This window comes from Phyllopteryx taeniolatus, chromosome 13, assembly GCF_024500385.1.
Source record: "Phyllopteryx taeniolatus isolate TA_2022b chromosome 13, UOR_Ptae_1.2, whole genome shotgun sequence".
Classification (NCBI taxonomy): domain Eukaryota; kingdom Metazoa; phylum Chordata; class Actinopteri; order Syngnathiformes; family Syngnathidae; genus Phyllopteryx; species Phyllopteryx taeniolatus.
In genome coordinates this window covers 1,752,377-1,769,168 of record NC_084514.1, presented here as the reverse complement: position 1 = coordinate 1,769,168, position 16,792 = coordinate 1,752,377, and the positions used below count along the sequence as shown (strand labels likewise).

The 16,792-nt window shown below is 41.4% G+C and overlaps 2 protein-coding genes across 2 annotated transcripts; one reads left to right on the top strand and one right to left on the bottom strand.

Annotated features, from left to right (window-relative positions):
- Positions 1 to 527: 527 nt before the first annotated feature.
- orc3 (origin recognition complex, subunit 3) lies at positions 528 to 11,410 on the top strand. Its single transcript, XM_061795166.1, has 20 exons — positions 528 to 686; positions 762 to 819; positions 897 to 994; positions 1,540 to 1,678; positions 1,802 to 1,906; positions 2,498 to 2,697; positions 2,782 to 2,909; positions 3,814 to 3,973; positions 4,073 to 4,186; positions 4,630 to 4,763; positions 6,114 to 6,177; positions 6,257 to 6,373; positions 6,457 to 6,536; positions 8,573 to 8,706; positions 8,818 to 8,909; positions 8,992 to 9,089; positions 9,160 to 9,301; positions 10,349 to 10,465; positions 10,682 to 10,761; positions 11,210 to 11,410. The coding sequence occupies exons 1-20, from the start codon at positions 660 to 662 to the stop codon at positions 11,313 to 11,315; spliced, it is 2,193 nt and encodes a 730-aa protein (XP_061651150.1). The 5' UTR covers positions 528 to 659; the 3' UTR covers positions 11,316 to 11,410.
- A 1,235-nt stretch (positions 11,411 to 12,645) lies between these two features.
- LOC133487915 (akirin-2-like) lies at positions 12,646 to 16,711 on the bottom strand. Its single transcript, XM_061795169.1, has 6 exons — positions 16,554 to 16,711; positions 16,099 to 16,272; positions 15,844 to 15,981; positions 13,689 to 13,838; positions 13,292 to 13,363; positions 12,646 to 13,211 (listed from the first exon to the last, which is right to left on the bottom strand). Exons 2-6 carry the CDS (start codon positions 16,268 to 16,270, stop codon positions 13,201 to 13,203), a joined length of 543 nt encoding a protein of 180 aa, XP_061651153.1. The 5' UTR covers positions 16,271 to 16,272; positions 16,554 to 16,711; the 3' UTR covers positions 12,646 to 13,200.
- Positions 16,712 to 16,792: the final 81 nt, after the last annotated feature.

The window sequence follows — 16,792 nt, the reverse complement described above, 5'->3', positions numbered from 1 at the left end:
AACATAAGTATCGTTGTTGGTTATTACCAGTGCTGTTAATTTAGGGCAGCTGTGCCATAAACTATAAGAGTTGTTTAAATTTGAGAACATAAAGTTAGAACAGTGATAGGACAGGTAGAACAATGAAATGCCCTTCCACTAGTTGGCTGAGGGTACAAAGGGTAAAAATAAACGAGGTAATCATATCAGTATGTATACATTTTTTTGTGACTTTAAAAATAAATATATATTAAATGTCAAATATACGTCTTGGCTGAAACACTGATAGAGGACAAGGACTGGGACAAGTTGAAATACTTCTCTGGTAACTGCGCAGAAGTGTTCAAAATCACAATTGTTGTAAATAAAGTCGTCATATTAACACGGGAGTCGATGAAAATTGGAAAAGGTTTTTTGTGGCTTACCGTTTTAATTAACTTATACAGTATTTTTTAATTTTGCTGTCCTAACCACCGGTTAAAACGGTTATGAACTGGATTGTATGAGATGTTGCATAGGGAGGATTAGAAACTGTGAACACAGCCTTTTCCGGAAACGTAATTCTGGCGGGAAGTAGCAGTTTCGTCACTGCCGGAAACAATCTGGGAAGCAACCGGTATAAGGTTTGGCGTCACTTCACGGTGTGACGGGACGGTTTGTTCTAAAACACCAATACTGAAATGTCCACCACATCGTCAGTATCAACGGTAAGACTTCGTGTATACCTAAAGTTTTATTTATTTTAGTCTGCGTACTTTCTGACACTTAACTCGACATTCCAGGGTTGTTTCGTTTTCAAGCCAGACATCAAGAAGAAGAAGAAAAGCTTTCCCAGTTTAGGTAAAGCATTACTTTCCACCACTAAGATAAGTAGTTGTATTTAAAAGGTGAATCTTGAATTTCTGCTTTTCCTACAGATGACTATTTCACTCATGGTTGTGAAGGCGCTGAGACCAGTGATATACGGTTCAGACTCTTTCATGATCTATGGAACAAGATTAAAACGGACACAGAGGTATCTAATACAGTGATAGTCTGCGATTGGGTTGACACGTTTACAAGGGGTTGTCTCGAGATGACATTTGTCCTTTAAATCCATTGCATGTGTGTATGTGTGAGTGATGTGTAAAATAATGCGTCTGCCTCACAGTTCTGAGGACCCGGGTTCAATCCCCGGCCCCGCCTGTGTGGAGTTTGCATGTTCTCCCCGTGCCTGCGTGGGTTTTCTCCGGGCACTCCGGTTTCCTCCCACATCCCAAAAACATGCATGTAGGTTAATTGACAACTCTAAAATTGCCCGTAGGTGTGAATGTGAGTGCCATGTTTGTTTGTATGTGCCCTGCGATTGGCTGGCAACCAGTTCAGGGTGTACCCCGCCTCCTGCCTGATGATCGCTGGGATAGGAGAAGCCTATCTAGGCTCGCGAGCATGCTGGAGTCTATCCCAGGTGACTCTGGGCGAGAGGCGGGGTACACCCTGAACTGGTCTCCAGCGCAGGGCACATATAAACAAACAATCGTTGTAGGAAAAGTGTAATGCAGTATATGTGTTCGTTGTCAGCATTTGCAGGATGAACTCAACAGGCAAATCCTGGACAGCTTGCTGGACTTCACCAGGAAGTGCTCCTCCACTCGCCAACACGACGACTGGGCTTCGCAGATGAGGGCCAGTGAGATTCCCACAGCAGCGCTAATGCTCGGTGTGATGATAACGATGGGTCGATAGCGTTCTGTCTTCCAACCATGAGCTCAAGTTAATCTGAGGTTGTAAATATAGTACACTTAAAACAATATATTTTGTCATCTTCTCATGTTCTCACTAGGAGTGAACGTGCCTGACCACGACATGACCTTCCAGAGCCTGTCTGAGCTCCTCCAGCAGTCTGTCACACCTCACGTGGCATCTGTCCAGGCCAAAGAGTGTGCAGGTAAGTTAATTCGCCACATAGTGGAGAAAGTTAAAACAACTCATTTCAGTGGAACTTTAGTCAAAAACAGTGTCACAGTTGTAAAAAGCTGGCTGGCTTGATTTGTTTGGATTTGGAAACAAATTTTACCATTGGAGATGATAATAAAATTCCAAGGGTTCAAACTTTCATGATTATAAAACAATTAACTGTACTGGCAATGTTTTAATTAATATTTTATCATTCATAACTGCTATACTAGTGTAAACTAAGTTAACCACGCGATATTACGTTTAAAAAAACAAAAACAAACAATAATTACAAATGACGTTAACCACTATTAAATTAGTCATAAAACACCATACCTTTGATAACAAGTGACATAGAATACAGCCAGCCAACCTGTGACTAGTGCCAGGCTACCAGCTAAACTTAGCACTTCAATCCACTACGATGTTTGTTGAATTGAGGTGTAGTCAGAGTTGATGCATGTTGTTTCTAACTCTACAGTATTGTGTAACCGTGCAGGCATAATTTTCCCTCAAATGTTGGTTAGATTTGGATTTTTTTTTAGGTTTCAATGTAATCTATGGATCTTATTTTTTTTTTTAGCTTTGAAGCACTTGATGAAGAGGGTTTTGGAGCGATTGATGCACACGGTGGTGGTGGCTGCTGCTGCTGATGATGATGATGATGATGATGACGACGAAGAGAAGGAGGAGGCGGCGTTAAAGCAGAGCGTTACTCCGGTACACAAGAGTGTGCACTGCTCCCTGAGCGTGCTCTGCGAATGGTACAACACACAAACAAAGGTAGAGAGCTCAGTTTATCACGAATAATTTTCTCTTTTGCTATCTTTTTTTCTCATGTGTTTTTCATCTGCCATTGCCTTTTAGAAATCCAACACTCCTGGAAAAAAGCGCAGTTCTCAGAGTAAAGACCAGCATCCCCCAGTTGTGATTATTTTCAAAGATTTAGAAGCCTTCAACCAAAAAGTTCTTCAGGACTTCATTCTCATCTGCAGGTAACAATGAACTCTCTTGCATGGGTCCCGTAGTGGAGGCTTAAATGATTGAAAATGCATGTATATTATCAAGGTTTAAAAGTGATACAATTTTGGTTCAACTTTTGGCTTTGGAACCTGTTCAAAAGATATTTTTTCAATCTGTGCTGTCCCTACTTTCTGAACTGATTTAAAAAAAAAAAATAATAGTTTAATAAATCATATATTATTTTAGAATATAGTGGAACTACCACTGGTGACAACCGCTGGTTGACTTCAAAGATTTTTCCCATAGAAGATAATGCAAGTTGAATTAATTAGTACATTCTAGTCAGAATTCGACTGACTGGTGATCTTTTGAGTAACATTTTGTAACATTCTTCATAGTATAACAAGACGTTAGCCACTGTATAATAAAACAAAAATAATGTAAAGTAAGGAAAGGCAACAGGAAGGTCTTTGTAAAGCGATACGGTCAATGACTTCTTATTTACAGCATACATATTGCTGTGATTAATGATGTTGTAGTAGTGGCTAATTAGTGTATTAACATCTGTTGGTAAAATTTATTTGTGTATGTAATTGACATTTAATGAATTGTATTGTTCATGTTATACTTAGCAGCCAGATACACTCCTACGGAGTAATAAGTTAAATATTTGGTTATATTTGCCGTTTTTTTACTCATCATGAATGGTACACTAAAGTTAATTTGAGCTAAAGTCTGACAAGATTTTTTTTGATGGGTTCGTTGAACTTAACTGAAGTGTTGTTTGACTTTTGGGGCCTAGTTCAACTAGAGGCTTCAACTTCATTTATAAAAATATTTCAGGAGTATTTGCATAAATATGTCATTCACCGCAGCGGAAAATTGGTGAAAATGAAACCAAGGTGTGTGAAGCTGGCTACTCTGTCTGTGTTGTAGTCGATACATCGAGCGTCTTCCCCTCATGTTCATATTCGGCATTGCCACGTCGCCGAGCACCATCCAGCACATGTTGCCCCACTCGGTGTCGTCGCTGCTGTGCATCGAGCTCTTCCAGTCTCTGTCGTGCACTCAACACCTTGCCACTGTCATGGACAAGGTGCACATTCATTCTCATTGCACAGATGACCTCAAAATTTACATTTGATTCTAAGTTTAACTAAATTCTGTATTTTTTTTGCTCCCTTCATTTTTATAGTTAATCCTGACATCGAAGTTCCCTTTTAAGCTGACTGGCAAAGTGATGCAGGTGCTGATTAGCCTTTTCCTCTATCACGACTTCTCCGTGCGAAACTTCATCAAGGGTGTACAGGTACCTACCCAATAGCTTCTGACAGCTTTGTTGAGTGTCTCATCCCGGATTGTAACTGTGTGTACAGTACAGTACTTTGTCTTCTGCATAGCTGTTCTATATAAAAAGCACCAAACTTGTAATTTTTTTTCACCTTCTGAGGTAGTATCCGAGGTAGGGATTGGCACCTGTGTGTAAAGAAATGCAAGAAAGGTGGGACAAAAGTGTCAAGTTTAACACTCCCCCATTGTGTTGAAAGCAATTGCAGCTCTCATTTCATACTTCACAGCAGATGCTGGCACTGATGTTATCACACATCTAACTATCTGATTGTGTTTTGCTGTTTTGAAGCACACATACTGTAGATGACAGTGCCCTGCCTTCACTGGGGTCTGTGTAAAATGGAATGGTTTAGGGGGGATTGCTGCATAAAAGAGGCTAATGGTATTGACTTTATGCTCAAGATGGCCCTGTTGGAGCACTTCCACTCGCAGCCTCTCAGCGTGCTGTGCTGCAAGAAGAAGGAAGCACTGCGTAACGCTGTACATCTCAGCCACGAGGGCCTGGAGAGGATCAGGCAGCTGCCTTCATTCACCAGGTACCTAAGTCACTGGTCAAAGTTCAAACTAACTCCATGTGGGCAAAAGTATGAGGACACGTGGCCGTTCAACCCTACTGGAAGTGATCTTTTGGGAAGTCTGTCCTATAAGATTTTAGGTGGAATTTTGTCATCATCCCAAAGGTGAGGTTAGGGCTTTGAAGTTCTCCAACACCAAACTCACCTAAGCATGTCTTTAGGGACCTTGCTTTTGTGCACTGGGATTAGAAAAGGACCTTCCTCAAACATTACCTACAAAAAACAACATTACAGTTGTCCTGAATTTTTTGGTAAAATGAAGATGTTAGAGTCATGGGCTATCAAGGTGTCGGGACTAACCCCTGATTGGTGTATTTTCTAATGGAAACTTTGGATTCATAATTTGTTCCACAATGGTGGCTGACCTCTGATTTGTTAGTAAACTGAAGTAATGGAAATGATCTATTCTGGTGTCCAACCATTTATAATTGCACAGGCAATGTTAAGTCCATCCATTTTCAACACCGCTTATCCTGGTTAGGGTCGCGGGGCGCTGGAGCCTATCCCAGCAGACTTCGGGTGAAAGGCGGACTACACCCTGAACTGGTCGCCAGTCAGTCGCAGGGCACATAGACACGGACAACCATTCGCACCCACATTCGCACCCACATTCACACCGTCACTGAATGGGAACTGAACCCACGCTGCCCGCACCAAAGTCAGGCGAGTGTACCACAACACCATCAGTGACCAATGTTAAGTCGCATTTTGAAATTTTTATATATGGCGAAAGCGTAATGCAAAGGTTTTGAACATCCTAAATTGTCACAGTCACAAGTAGCTATCAAAAATGGACTCTTTTAAAATATCAAACACTCAATGAGAGATAAAGCCGATGGAGTCTTAATTTCATAAAATGTACAGTGGGTACGGAATGTAATCAAACCCCCTTGAATGTTTCACTCTTTGTTATATTGCAGCCATTTAGTAAAATTTACTTAAGTAAATGGCTGCAATATAACAGAGAGTGAAAAATTTAAGGGGATCTGAATACATTCCATACCCACTGCAAGTGTGCTTACTTCATTTTCTTTAACATCCGATGTGTGCATTCTTCTCTCACGTTCTTCTTATTGAAGATTATCCTTTGAGTATGCGGCATTGCAGCAAAAAAAAAAAAAGTAGAGCTTGGTAGTCTGTAATCGGTCACACATGACAGCAGTTCTTTTTTCTTCTTCTTATTTGTACCAGCGTCTGTATTCATTACAGTATAAGGTGTGGCTCAATATTTTGTCCATGTGTTTTATGATTAATATAGCATCAATGGACTATTTGATAATGTATGCTCAGCATCTGTATGCTTCTTCAAAGGTATGTTGACAAGCAGGAATCCCAAGAGCAGGTTGGACTGTTAAAGGATGATGCTCACTTACAGGTACAATGTTCTCTTCGTTTTAACACAACACTTACCTGTGCTGACATGAACCCTCGAGCGAGACTTTCAACTGTGTTAGGAGGTTTGCCAAAAGCTGATAAAGGACCTTCATAAATACCACAAGAACTATTATCCCACGCTGAGGTGTCTTCACGCTTTGACCTCGTCGCTGCCTCGCTACCCCCTTGGAAAACAGGCAAGAAGTGACTTTATCTCAACAAAGCATCCTTTTTTCTAAACTTCCATTGTGGCTGTGGTGTAACACTGGATTACCCACAGATCCGGGAGCTCCATTTAATTTGCCTGGAGAAGAATGTTTGGGAGACGGAGGATTACCAGTCAGCCATGAAGCTGCTTAAGTAAGATGGGAAAATTAATCTTGCATGTCTTGGTATTTAAATGGCTCAAGTGTAAGCACTGGTTGTGTTGCAAATGAGAATATACACTCACTGGCCACAACATTTGGTACACCTGGACATACGCTCATTTCTATGAAATATTCTGCATGGTTGCAGTTGGCAGTGGTGTAATGTTACAAGAAAAAAGTAAACATTACAAGAGAAAAAAATATATCTAGCAATTTTATCGGGAGTGTCAAAATTCCCACACCCTCTAGAAAGCTGCTTTATATTCAGAACACAATATCACTAAGCATGAATACTCATGCAAATTACAACTTTAATTGATTACTTTTCCCCCCTCAATATTCTGGCTTTATTTTTGCAAAATGACAGATTTTTCTTGTTTACAATATTATTCTTGTGCATTTATGGCTTTTTCCTCATATATTGACTTATTTTATATAACTGACACTTTTCTCTCACTGACTTGTTTTAAGACTTTTCATAGTCATAAGACTTTATTCTCCTATTTTTTGATATAAAATTAAGACTTTTTCTCATTCCATTTTGTTTAAAAAAATGCCCTTTTACTGTAATCTTACATTTATTTTCCTGTATTCTTTTTACTTAATATTTTTTGTTTGCATACCTCTGTATATTTTGGTTAATAGAAATCCCGTGCAAAATACAATCACAGCGATAAACCCTATGGTAAACGGTCTGCACTTATATAGCGCTTTATCTACACCATCACAGTGCCCAAAGCGCTTTACAAAGCCTCACAGTCATATACCCATGGGCGACTGCCGCAATGCAAGGCACTTGCAGGCCCACTGGGAGCAAATTAGGGTTCAGTGTCTTGCCCAAGGACACTTTGACATGCGGACAGTTGTAGCCGGGATTTGAACCAGTGACCCTTCGACAACCCCCTCTACCTACTGAGCCCACAGCCACAGCCGCCTACTGCTATATGAATGTCAGCCAAAGCTGCGCGTTATCTTTGTAAAAGCAACAGTTTTTTATTTAAAAAAAAAAAAAAAAAAAAAAAAGTACAGGGGAGCCTTGGTTTACGGCAGCAGTGTAACACAATTTTGAAAGTAAGTTGGAATGTGACAGTGTATCACAAATGCAATAGAGTTATAATTACAGTAAATATGTTTGAAAAACATTTCTAGGCCATTAAATGTAAACTAATCCAATGAAAAATTCTATGTACATTAACTGAGCGTGCTTTCTACCTCCCGTATGGCGCAACGTAAAAAAGAGAGAGGTAAAGTCAACTTTGGGGTCTTACAGGGTGGCAGAAATGGGGACAGCAACAACATGGAGGAGCATGAACCAGGGAACATTCATGACGGCAACAGATTCCGAGAAGCAAGATAGTCCCCATCCATGGCCTTATTTAAGAGAATCGTTTGATGTTGTCAGCTTCAAAAATGATTTGTCAAATGTGTTGTTTTTTAGTTTGCATATATTCCTGTGCTTGCGTGGGGTTTCTCAGCGTACTCAAACTTCCTCCCATGTTTAAAAAAAAAAAAAAAAAAAAACATATGTCAGGTTGAAGGTGAAGACTCTAAATTGTCTTTAGGTGTGAATGTTAGTGGGAAGGGTTGTTTGTCTATATGTGATTGGCTGACAACCAGTTCAGAGTGCCTATAGCCCAAATTCAGCTGGATAGGCTCCAGCTCACTAACTACTCTGAGGATAAGCTACAGAAAATGGATGGATATACAGTGGGTACGGAAAGTATTCAGACCCCCTTAAAATTTTCACTCTTTGTTATATTGCAGCCATTTAATAAAATGTATTTGTCTTCTCGATGTACACACAAGCACACCATATTGACAGAAAAAAAACTGAATTGTTGACATTTTTGCAGATTTATTAAAAAATAAAAACTTAAATATCACACAGCCATTTACCCCCTTAACCACTAGAATGCGCCAATGTCAATGCCACAAATCAGGCTTTTCATTGCAGGTGACCAACCGCATGATTTATATATTTTTTGAAAACTTAAAGCTGTTATGATCCTGCCGTGGTTTCTCCTCCAGGATGTTGGCCAAAGACGAACTGATCGCTTTACTCCAGAGATGCGCGGAGATCCTGCGGTCCGCAAACTCGAAGAAGATGAAGAGCGCCCTCGTCCAGCTGGAAGACATGCTCAGCAAATTTAAGCAGTTGGACGGTGAGTTGTTAGCAGGATCTGCTGAGTGACGGCTTTGCGTAAATCGCCTCCTTTCCTTAGGATTGTTACTACAAAAGGACTAAGCATCACTTGCTGTTCTTCTACAAGCAGGGGGCAGTGAGGTGGTCCAATGTGATGAGGAGAGCCTGACCTCTCCTGTGAAGAACCTTCAGAAGAAGACTGACCTGTACCAGCTGCAGAAGGTACCGTAACTCTTCACTGTGGAAGGCTGCTGACAAATCGTTGTGGTGATAGCTGACGCCATATTTCACCTGCTCTCAACAGGCTCTTCTGGAGATGAACGAGTCTAGAAGGACCAAGAAACGCAGTCCCTTTGAGAATCTACGAAGTGAAGCACTCGAATTTATCGACAACCTCGTAAAGTGAGACAAATGGATCTTCTGATCGTCAGCCTCCTGTTTGTGAACACTTACTTGCTTATTGGCTTCGTAGGAGTCACCTGTATCTGCCAGAGTGTCAGACGCTGAATGAAGTGTGCTACTACAGCTCCTCATCCTCCGTGAGATGCCACCTCAACGCCACACCTCGCACCTCCATTCAGGCCGCACTCAGCAGCCCTTACTATTATCTTCTGGTATGTCAATGTTACATTTAAGCACTTTCAAGTCGTACTTTGAGCATGCACAGTTGCACACACGTGGTGGGACTGGGAGATTAAGTTGATATGTTGATTAAGGATTACGGCTATCTCGAGATAATCATACTTTTATCCGAAACACAGAGAAACCAAAATATATATATTTTTTTAAGATTTAGTTAGATGATTTGAAGGTAGTGTTTTTCGTTAGGTGGCACGGTGGATGACTGGTTAGAGCGTCTGCGTCACAGTTCTGAGGACTGGGGTTCAAATCCTGGCCCAGCCCGTGTGGAGTTTGGATATTTAAGATCTGTCCATTTATTTTCTATACTGCTTATCCTTATGAGGGTTGCGGGTGTGCTGGAGCCTATCCCAGCTGACTTTTGGTGAGAGGCAGGGTACACCCATCCGCCATCAGCATATGTTGGAACAGTTTGATAGGAATAAAGGGCAAGCAAAAATTGTTACATAAGATAGTCATTATGTCTATAATATGAGGTGACTCAGAAAGACTCCAGGACTTCTCACAAAAGATGCATTTCAAATCCGAATTATGTACTTGCAAGGAAACTGTAAATATGTACATTTCTGTTTTATTGTAATTATTACTTCACATTGAAGAAACACATTTGCAATGAACATTTTTTATAAGCAGAATCTGATTTGTATTTTTTTAAATTAGACAAAAAGGGGGGGCCTACTTTTTTAGAGATGTTTAATTGGAAATCAATGACAGTGTTTTGTTCATATTGTAATGAGGAGCTATGACGCTCCATTTCTATGGTTATCATCAAACTTTACCGCAATCATCACTCGCTATAAATAAAAATCAGCTAAATCTCCTGAGGTTTGCTGACGTCTCGTGTGCCTTCGCTCATGACGATGGTTTAAATGGCAGCTTTTGTTTGACGTCCGGGTCATTATTTTTCCTAACATTTTGGTTGAACTCCAAATTGAACCACTTTTGGGAGGATGGACTTTGGTGCGTTTCATTGTAAGTCAATTGTGAATGTTTTCGTTTAAAATGATAATTTGTTGTTTCAGAATGAAAGCCTAAAAACAGATGACGGGAGCATTTCCAACGCGGCGCCTGACATCTGTATCGCGTACAAGCTGCACCTGGAGTGCGGCCGCCTCATCAACCTCTATGACTGGATGCAAGTGAGTTCACTCGCCCTTTATGCCTCATAACAATAACATTGCCTTTCAACTTTGCCCTGATTAACGTCATAGATTAAAAAAAAAATCTGAGTAAGCTTCTGATTCTTGAGGTATTTAGTTTTTTCCCCCTCCATGTTGGTTGTTTTGTGAATCAATGTTTTTGATGCAAACATTTGACAGATTTGGATGGCGGTGTGATGGTGTTTTTGTTTTTAGGCCTTCTCTACTGTGGTGTCTGCAGCAGAGGGCAATGATCCAAATTCGGACAACTTTGGCAAAGTGGATGACGTCAAACAGTATCCTTTCCCAGTATGTTTTTTTTTTTTTATATGTTCAAAATTCATTCATCTTCCGTTCCGCTTATCCTCACTAGGGTCGCGGGCGTGCTAGAGCCTCTCCCAGCAATCTGGTGAGAGGCGGGATACACCCTGAACCGGTCGCCAGCCAATCGCAGGGCACATATAAGCAAACAACCATTCACACCTACGGCCAATTTAGAGTCGTCAATCAACCTACCATGCATGTTTTTGGGATGTGGGAGGAAACCGGAGAAAACCCATGCGGGCACGGGGAGAACATGCAATCTCCACACAGGCAGGGCCGGGATTTGAACCCCGGTCCTTAGAACTATGAGGCAGATGTGCTAACCAGTCGTCCACCGTGCCGCCCATGTTAAAAATTGAGTTTATAAAACAGCTTTGCAAGGTACGAGATACATGGAACACTTCCTTAACAGGGCTCCAGCGCTCGGTTCATCCGGGCTGTGTCGGAGATGGAATTTTTGGGGTTTATCAAGTCCACCAAGCAGAAGACAGACCACGTGGCCCGACTCACTTGGGGAGGATGCTGACCCATTGGTCCAAAAACAAAATATAAATTCCTTGAAAATTTTTTTTTTTTTTTTTTTTGTAGTTCTCCCTTTTAATTAAAGTTATTTGTATGACATCTTAGATCATGTGTTCATTTCTTAAAATATTAAAGGAATGAGTTGATGTTAGGTGATACAGTACACTGTACTATTTCCAAAGACAATACTGGACTGAGTACAGTATTGGATTTGGATTTAAACCAAGAGGCAGAATATCACAGAGTGGAAACCTTAATGGTCAAACACCCTAAAAGTGGTACAATTTGAAGTCACACCACTAAAAAACTGATTGTGAAAATGAAGTGTAATAACTAATGGAACTTATTACAACATTGTAAAGTATCTGGATGCTTGGTACAATTTGTTAATTTATCACAAGGCTTTATTTATTCCAGCACTACCTATAAATGGTCACATCAGGTGACATTATCATTCTGATAATGCCTTCCTTTCCCCCCTCTGTTATTGTGTGTTCAAAGACCTGAGTGGTTTTGCTGGATTTTGGTTTTATTATGTGGTTCTCTTTATACTTATTTGACAGTTAATAATATTAGAAATAAGCTGTGGCCCAATGGTTAAGATCATCGCCTGCCACCGTGGGGGACCTAGGTTCAAGACCCCGACCGGACCATCCACCGGACTCGCGGCTGTGGTGTCCTTGACAGACACTGATACCCCGAACTGCGCTTCAGCTGCCCCCTGCTCCAGTGTGTTCCACTAACAAGTGTGTTTTCACTGTGATGGGTAAAATGCAGTGAACAAATTTCATGACAATAAAGGTGATTCTAACTCTTAACTTCTAAATAGCCTAAACCAGTTAATTCATCACATTGCATTGTTTCCTGTAGGAAATACTACACCTCGGAAGTCAACCAACAGCATGCAACGGATTGTGTTCGACTTTGGAGGTTCCAGTGCATTAGGTACACAATCAGGTGAGATCCAATACAATCCGTGTCAAAAGTCAGTTGGTGAGTCATTTTGCTAACCGCATGGTGTGTAGTGGCGAGCACATCTGCCTCACAGTTCTGAGGTTCCAAACCTGTGCTTGGGTGGCTTTTCCCCAGGTACTCTGGCTTCCTCCCCCATTCCATAAACATGCATGTGCAAGACGAAATTGGTCGTAAAATGTCAATTATGTGCACTGTGATTGACTGTCGACCTTCCAGGGTGTACCTAATGGATGGACGTTTTCCTACAAGTGTAAAATTTTACTCCACAGCTATTGTATTGACTTTCATTAGATTGTGCAAGTGTACCTTATGTTGTCTTTTGTAGGGAAAATAACCCCAAAGGTCTATAGACTGCAGGCTTTAACATTAAGTCCTTTATTGTTTTTCTGATTAAGTACAATGGGTTCAAAGTTATATCAGTAAAACAAATGAAAATAAATAAAATGCTTGGTCAGGGAAGGAAGGGAAGAAAATATCTATTTGACCTACTTAGTGCTTAATTATAAAAAGGAACAAACAGAGGAGCGACTGCAAGCTTCCTCTGTTTGACAGCAAACTCAACGCTGCTCCAACATATTTACATGTAACAAACTGAAGCGTGAACATGCTGGGAATGCTGATAATTATCACAAAATGTGTGACAACTGTCAGCACGCGCACAGCTTGGCCCAATCACCCAGGTGGGAAGAAGGGGAGTGGGGATAAGAAGGGGTCCGCTTACATCGGGAAGCACCGGGTTGTTTACAACCATTTGCCCAACCACAGAAATATGGCACAGTAAGAAAAAGTTTCATTTAAACTAAACTGAATCTCGTAACAACGATGGTTTTTTTTTTTTGGTGTTTTTTTTTTTTTTGTCCTTCCCGGAGGTGTCACACAATCTGTATGCAGCGAGAGGCAGCTGTCCTGTGCGCTCAGGAAACATCTGGAGAAGAAATGCAGATGTGTAACTAAAGAGTCCCCTGTGGGACAAGAATGTGGGAATGACGCATAGAGACCACTCACAGCTCGCAGGTTGTTCACCGAATCGTCGCATTAGCTGGTCATGTGTGAACTTCACAAAAGTGTCATATTGTTCTGCAATGACAAACAATACACACTTGGATTTGGAACATTTTGAAGATTAAATTACCACTATTACAGGTGTGACTCTTCATCCGTGTCAAAGCACAGCCTTATCCAGATCCTCACTCTAAACTGAATGGGTTGGAGCTGTGAAAAAGTAATGGCTAACACCTTTAATTGGTTTCTTACCCACTCAGGTTGGCCATAAAGCTCTAGGAAAATCAGCAGTCAAAATTATACAAAAGCCAAGTAGGAGAACACTTGGTCAACGTTTCTGTCTGATCACTACCGTTTTCTCAGTGTCTTGTGTTACAAACAGCGGGGGACATGTACCTACCTGCCAGTTTGGATGTCATGGTCTCCTCGTACTCCTCTCGCACCTTCTCTTCCCTTTCTTTCAGCAGGCGTTCACAGATCATCCCAACTTGTTTGAGGGTAAATAGTGGCTGCTCCTTCCTCGACGGGGAAACGGCTCCAGAAGGCGTCGCTGCACAACCCAAACAAGCATCTTCACGGTGAGTCAATCTCCAGTGTATAAAAGGAAACAACTACAGCAATGTATTCCTTTAAACTCTAATTCTTTCGTAAAGCATTACTATTATAGTATTGATATACCTTACCAGACACCGTGGGCCGGAATTTTAAAAACAAACACCAAAGGCACCAAGGGGGGGGGGGGGGGGTGCCCGTAGAGAATCTTTTTGATTTTAACAAATTAAGCTATCTGGAAGACTCTGAAGAGTACAATAAGGCAAAAATAAACATTTTCTTCACACAGAAAAACATTTTATATACACCGCTCAAGTACATGTTGATCTACAAATTTAAGATTCAAATTACATTTGTCTCATTTCTTTGCTTTTTTGTTTTGGCCTCCCACTTGAGCCAGGCCCATCTCCACCTGCACCTGATGCCTGCTTCAAGCTGTGCTACATGAATCCAATCCTCCTCTTTAACCACTCTCAGACTGTAAAAGAATTGACTAAAATCATTCTGTTTCACTTCATTTTTCACTATTACCAACTTCAAAGGCTAATCCCAAATGCATCCTCCATGAAAATATTAAACTCCAACATCGCTCCGTCGCTTAATGCATTTAAGATTAACATCTGTAAACTAATTGGATAATTGTAGGCACGTTTCCTAATTAATACAAGATGTACTAGCGGATCAGCTCTTGTCGTCGAAGTTATGTGTGCTTCGCGGTTCCGCTGGGACCACAACCTGCAGCACCTCAACACGAAAATACAAAAGATCAGTGCAACAAATACAACACTGGCTGATTTGATGAGCAAAAATGTTGCTGAAACGTCGTAGGAGTAGCAATAGAGGACGTCCGCTCCAGATGGTGGGTAGAGTAGCCAAATATTGTACTCAAGTAAGAGTACTTTTACTTGACAATAATGTCACTCAGGTCTCATCTTGGGCTGGCTTATCTAGTGTTAATTCCCATGCCCGGGAAGCCCAATAGAAGACGACGTGTGAGGTCATGTGACTTTCTTGTAGTGTTCGATTGGTGAACTCGACTTAAACGTCACTAGCGCTTAAATTAGATTGGGGCAAACATCGTCCAATGCGGACGTCGAAGTCTCGCGCGCGAAATAGTTGATAAATCAGCAATAATTGATAAATAAAAGTAGCGAGCAAAATTGATATCATTGTAACGGAGTAAAAGTACCGTTACTTCTTAGCAGCAGAAGTGTTTTTTCTGGTCTCGTCAACTCCTGTGACTTATCCAAAGCAGGTCACGAACGCCTATGACGACAGCGACATGTTACATTCATGGAGTCATTGGGTGGTGGTCATGACAGACTATACAGTCACTGGCCAACTTTAAAAAATTTAATGAATAAATCACTGTGTATTCATTTGGCAAGCTCGACGACTATCTAAACTTCCATTGGCCCACTTTGTAATTACTGTTCATGTAGTCATTGGGCAATCTACACATCCATGATTTTACTGTCACAGGCTGGATTTTCAGTCACTGTTCATGCAGTTGTCAACCATCTACATGTAAATGATTTTTGTTATTGGCTCCCTTGGAAAACTGTTCATGCAGTCATTGGGTCTTAGAGAGAACCACAAATTGCTCTTGAGGTCACAGTGTATATACACATTCATTACACGTGGGATCAAAGATTACTCTTGGTAAGAAAATTATTTTTAACCATGTCTAATTGAACAAATGACAATTTGGGTAAAATTAGGCCATGGAAAAGGATATCTTCAAGAACTAAAAGTGACATGTAGCAGTACATGTTTTAAAACATATATAATTTAAACATAATCTGGCCAAAAGTAATCAACATCTTAATCTACAGTTTTCACATATAGATGTACTTACACTCTGTTGTTGTTTTAGTTAAAGTAAATACAAATTTGGAGACCATAATATTGTAACGCAGCTAGTATAAATTGGCAGTGCATTGTAATAAACAATGTACGACACGTTGGCAGTAACTCGGCCTTGGGTGTGTGCATTGACCAACCTGACATGGTGGACTGGGACTGGGATGGAGGAGATTCTGGAGAGCAGCAGCACTCTGGCGGCTGGTAGCCTCCAGCCTCTAGATGCTTCCTCTTTTGTATGCGTTTGTACTCCTGCTTAATGCTGTGAAGTATTTGTTCTAGGGCGAGGGGGACAAAAGGACGGTTGACAAAAGACATTATTGTCTTAACGAGGCAGAACTACAGGTTGGTAAGGCCTCTGGGCTCCAACTTTGCTCGCTAGTTAGGAAGATTACCTGCGCTCAGTCTAGAGGATGACTCCCCGAATGGCGAAGGCTCCATGCTCAGATACTTCCTGGGGGACGAGGACGACGGAGACACGGGCATGCACCTTCGTCTTTTGGGGGAAGCGGGACTCAGGAGCGGATCGAAATCCATGGTTCTCTTCAGGGTAGCTCCGCACGCCATTGCTTGAAACGGATCAAAAAGGAGGAAGAGGTGTCAAGCCAAGCCCCAAATGAAGTCTACATTGTCAGACGTTTACAGTCGTAAGGTTATGAATTCGTCATCACAGGCAGCTGTCATCGCTAGAGTCTCTACTAAAACCACACGGTGCCGCTTATCAGGCACATGATAATCATGTTGCGCAGCTGAGCCTTTAAATTGCTGCTAACGAGCTAACGTTAGCGCCTGAAAACAAAGCTAACGGTAGCTTTAGCTGTCTGCTTCTATATTTATTTTCATGTCTTACCTTTTAAAGGAGGGTGTCTTGTATCGTAATTGAAGTGTCGTCCAAAAGTTGTTTCCTGAAAAAAAAAAAGTTGGAAGCTTGCAGCCCAGCAGCGGGCTGACTGCCGTTGAAGATAGCGGACGGAGCTAGCTTTAGCAGACGCGACTCGGCTCCCCACTTCGGCTGGTGGCGTCACAGGTGACCTCACTGCAATGCATGCTGGGGGTTGTAGTAAAGGGCGCCACTCAAAGGTGGACGAC

Bases quoted from the DNA above. Each gene is read 5' to 3' on its own strand.
- orc3 (XM_061795166.1), top strand. From the start codon at position 660: ATGTCCACCACATCGTCAGTATCAACG. The intron at 3,974-4,072 runs GTGCACATTCAT...TCATTTTTATAG, and splicing joins TTGCCACTGTCATGGACAAG to TTAATCCTGACATCGAAGTT. The intron at 9,090-9,159 runs GTGAGACAAATG...TTGGCTTCGTAG, and splicing joins TTTATCGACAACCTCGTAAA to GAGTCACCTGTATCTGCCAG.
- LOC133487915 (XM_061795169.1), bottom strand. From the start codon at position 16,270: ATGGCGTGCGGAGCTACCCTGAAGAGAACCATGGATTTCGATCCGCTC. The intron at 13,839-15,843 runs GTTGGTCAATGC...TGGGTTGTGCAG, and splicing joins GTCCCAGTCCACCATGTCAG to CGACGCCTTCTGGAGCCGTT. The intron at 13,364-13,688 runs GTAGGTACATGT...TTGTCATTGCAG, and splicing joins CATGACATCCAAACTGGCAG to AACAATATGACACTTTTGTG.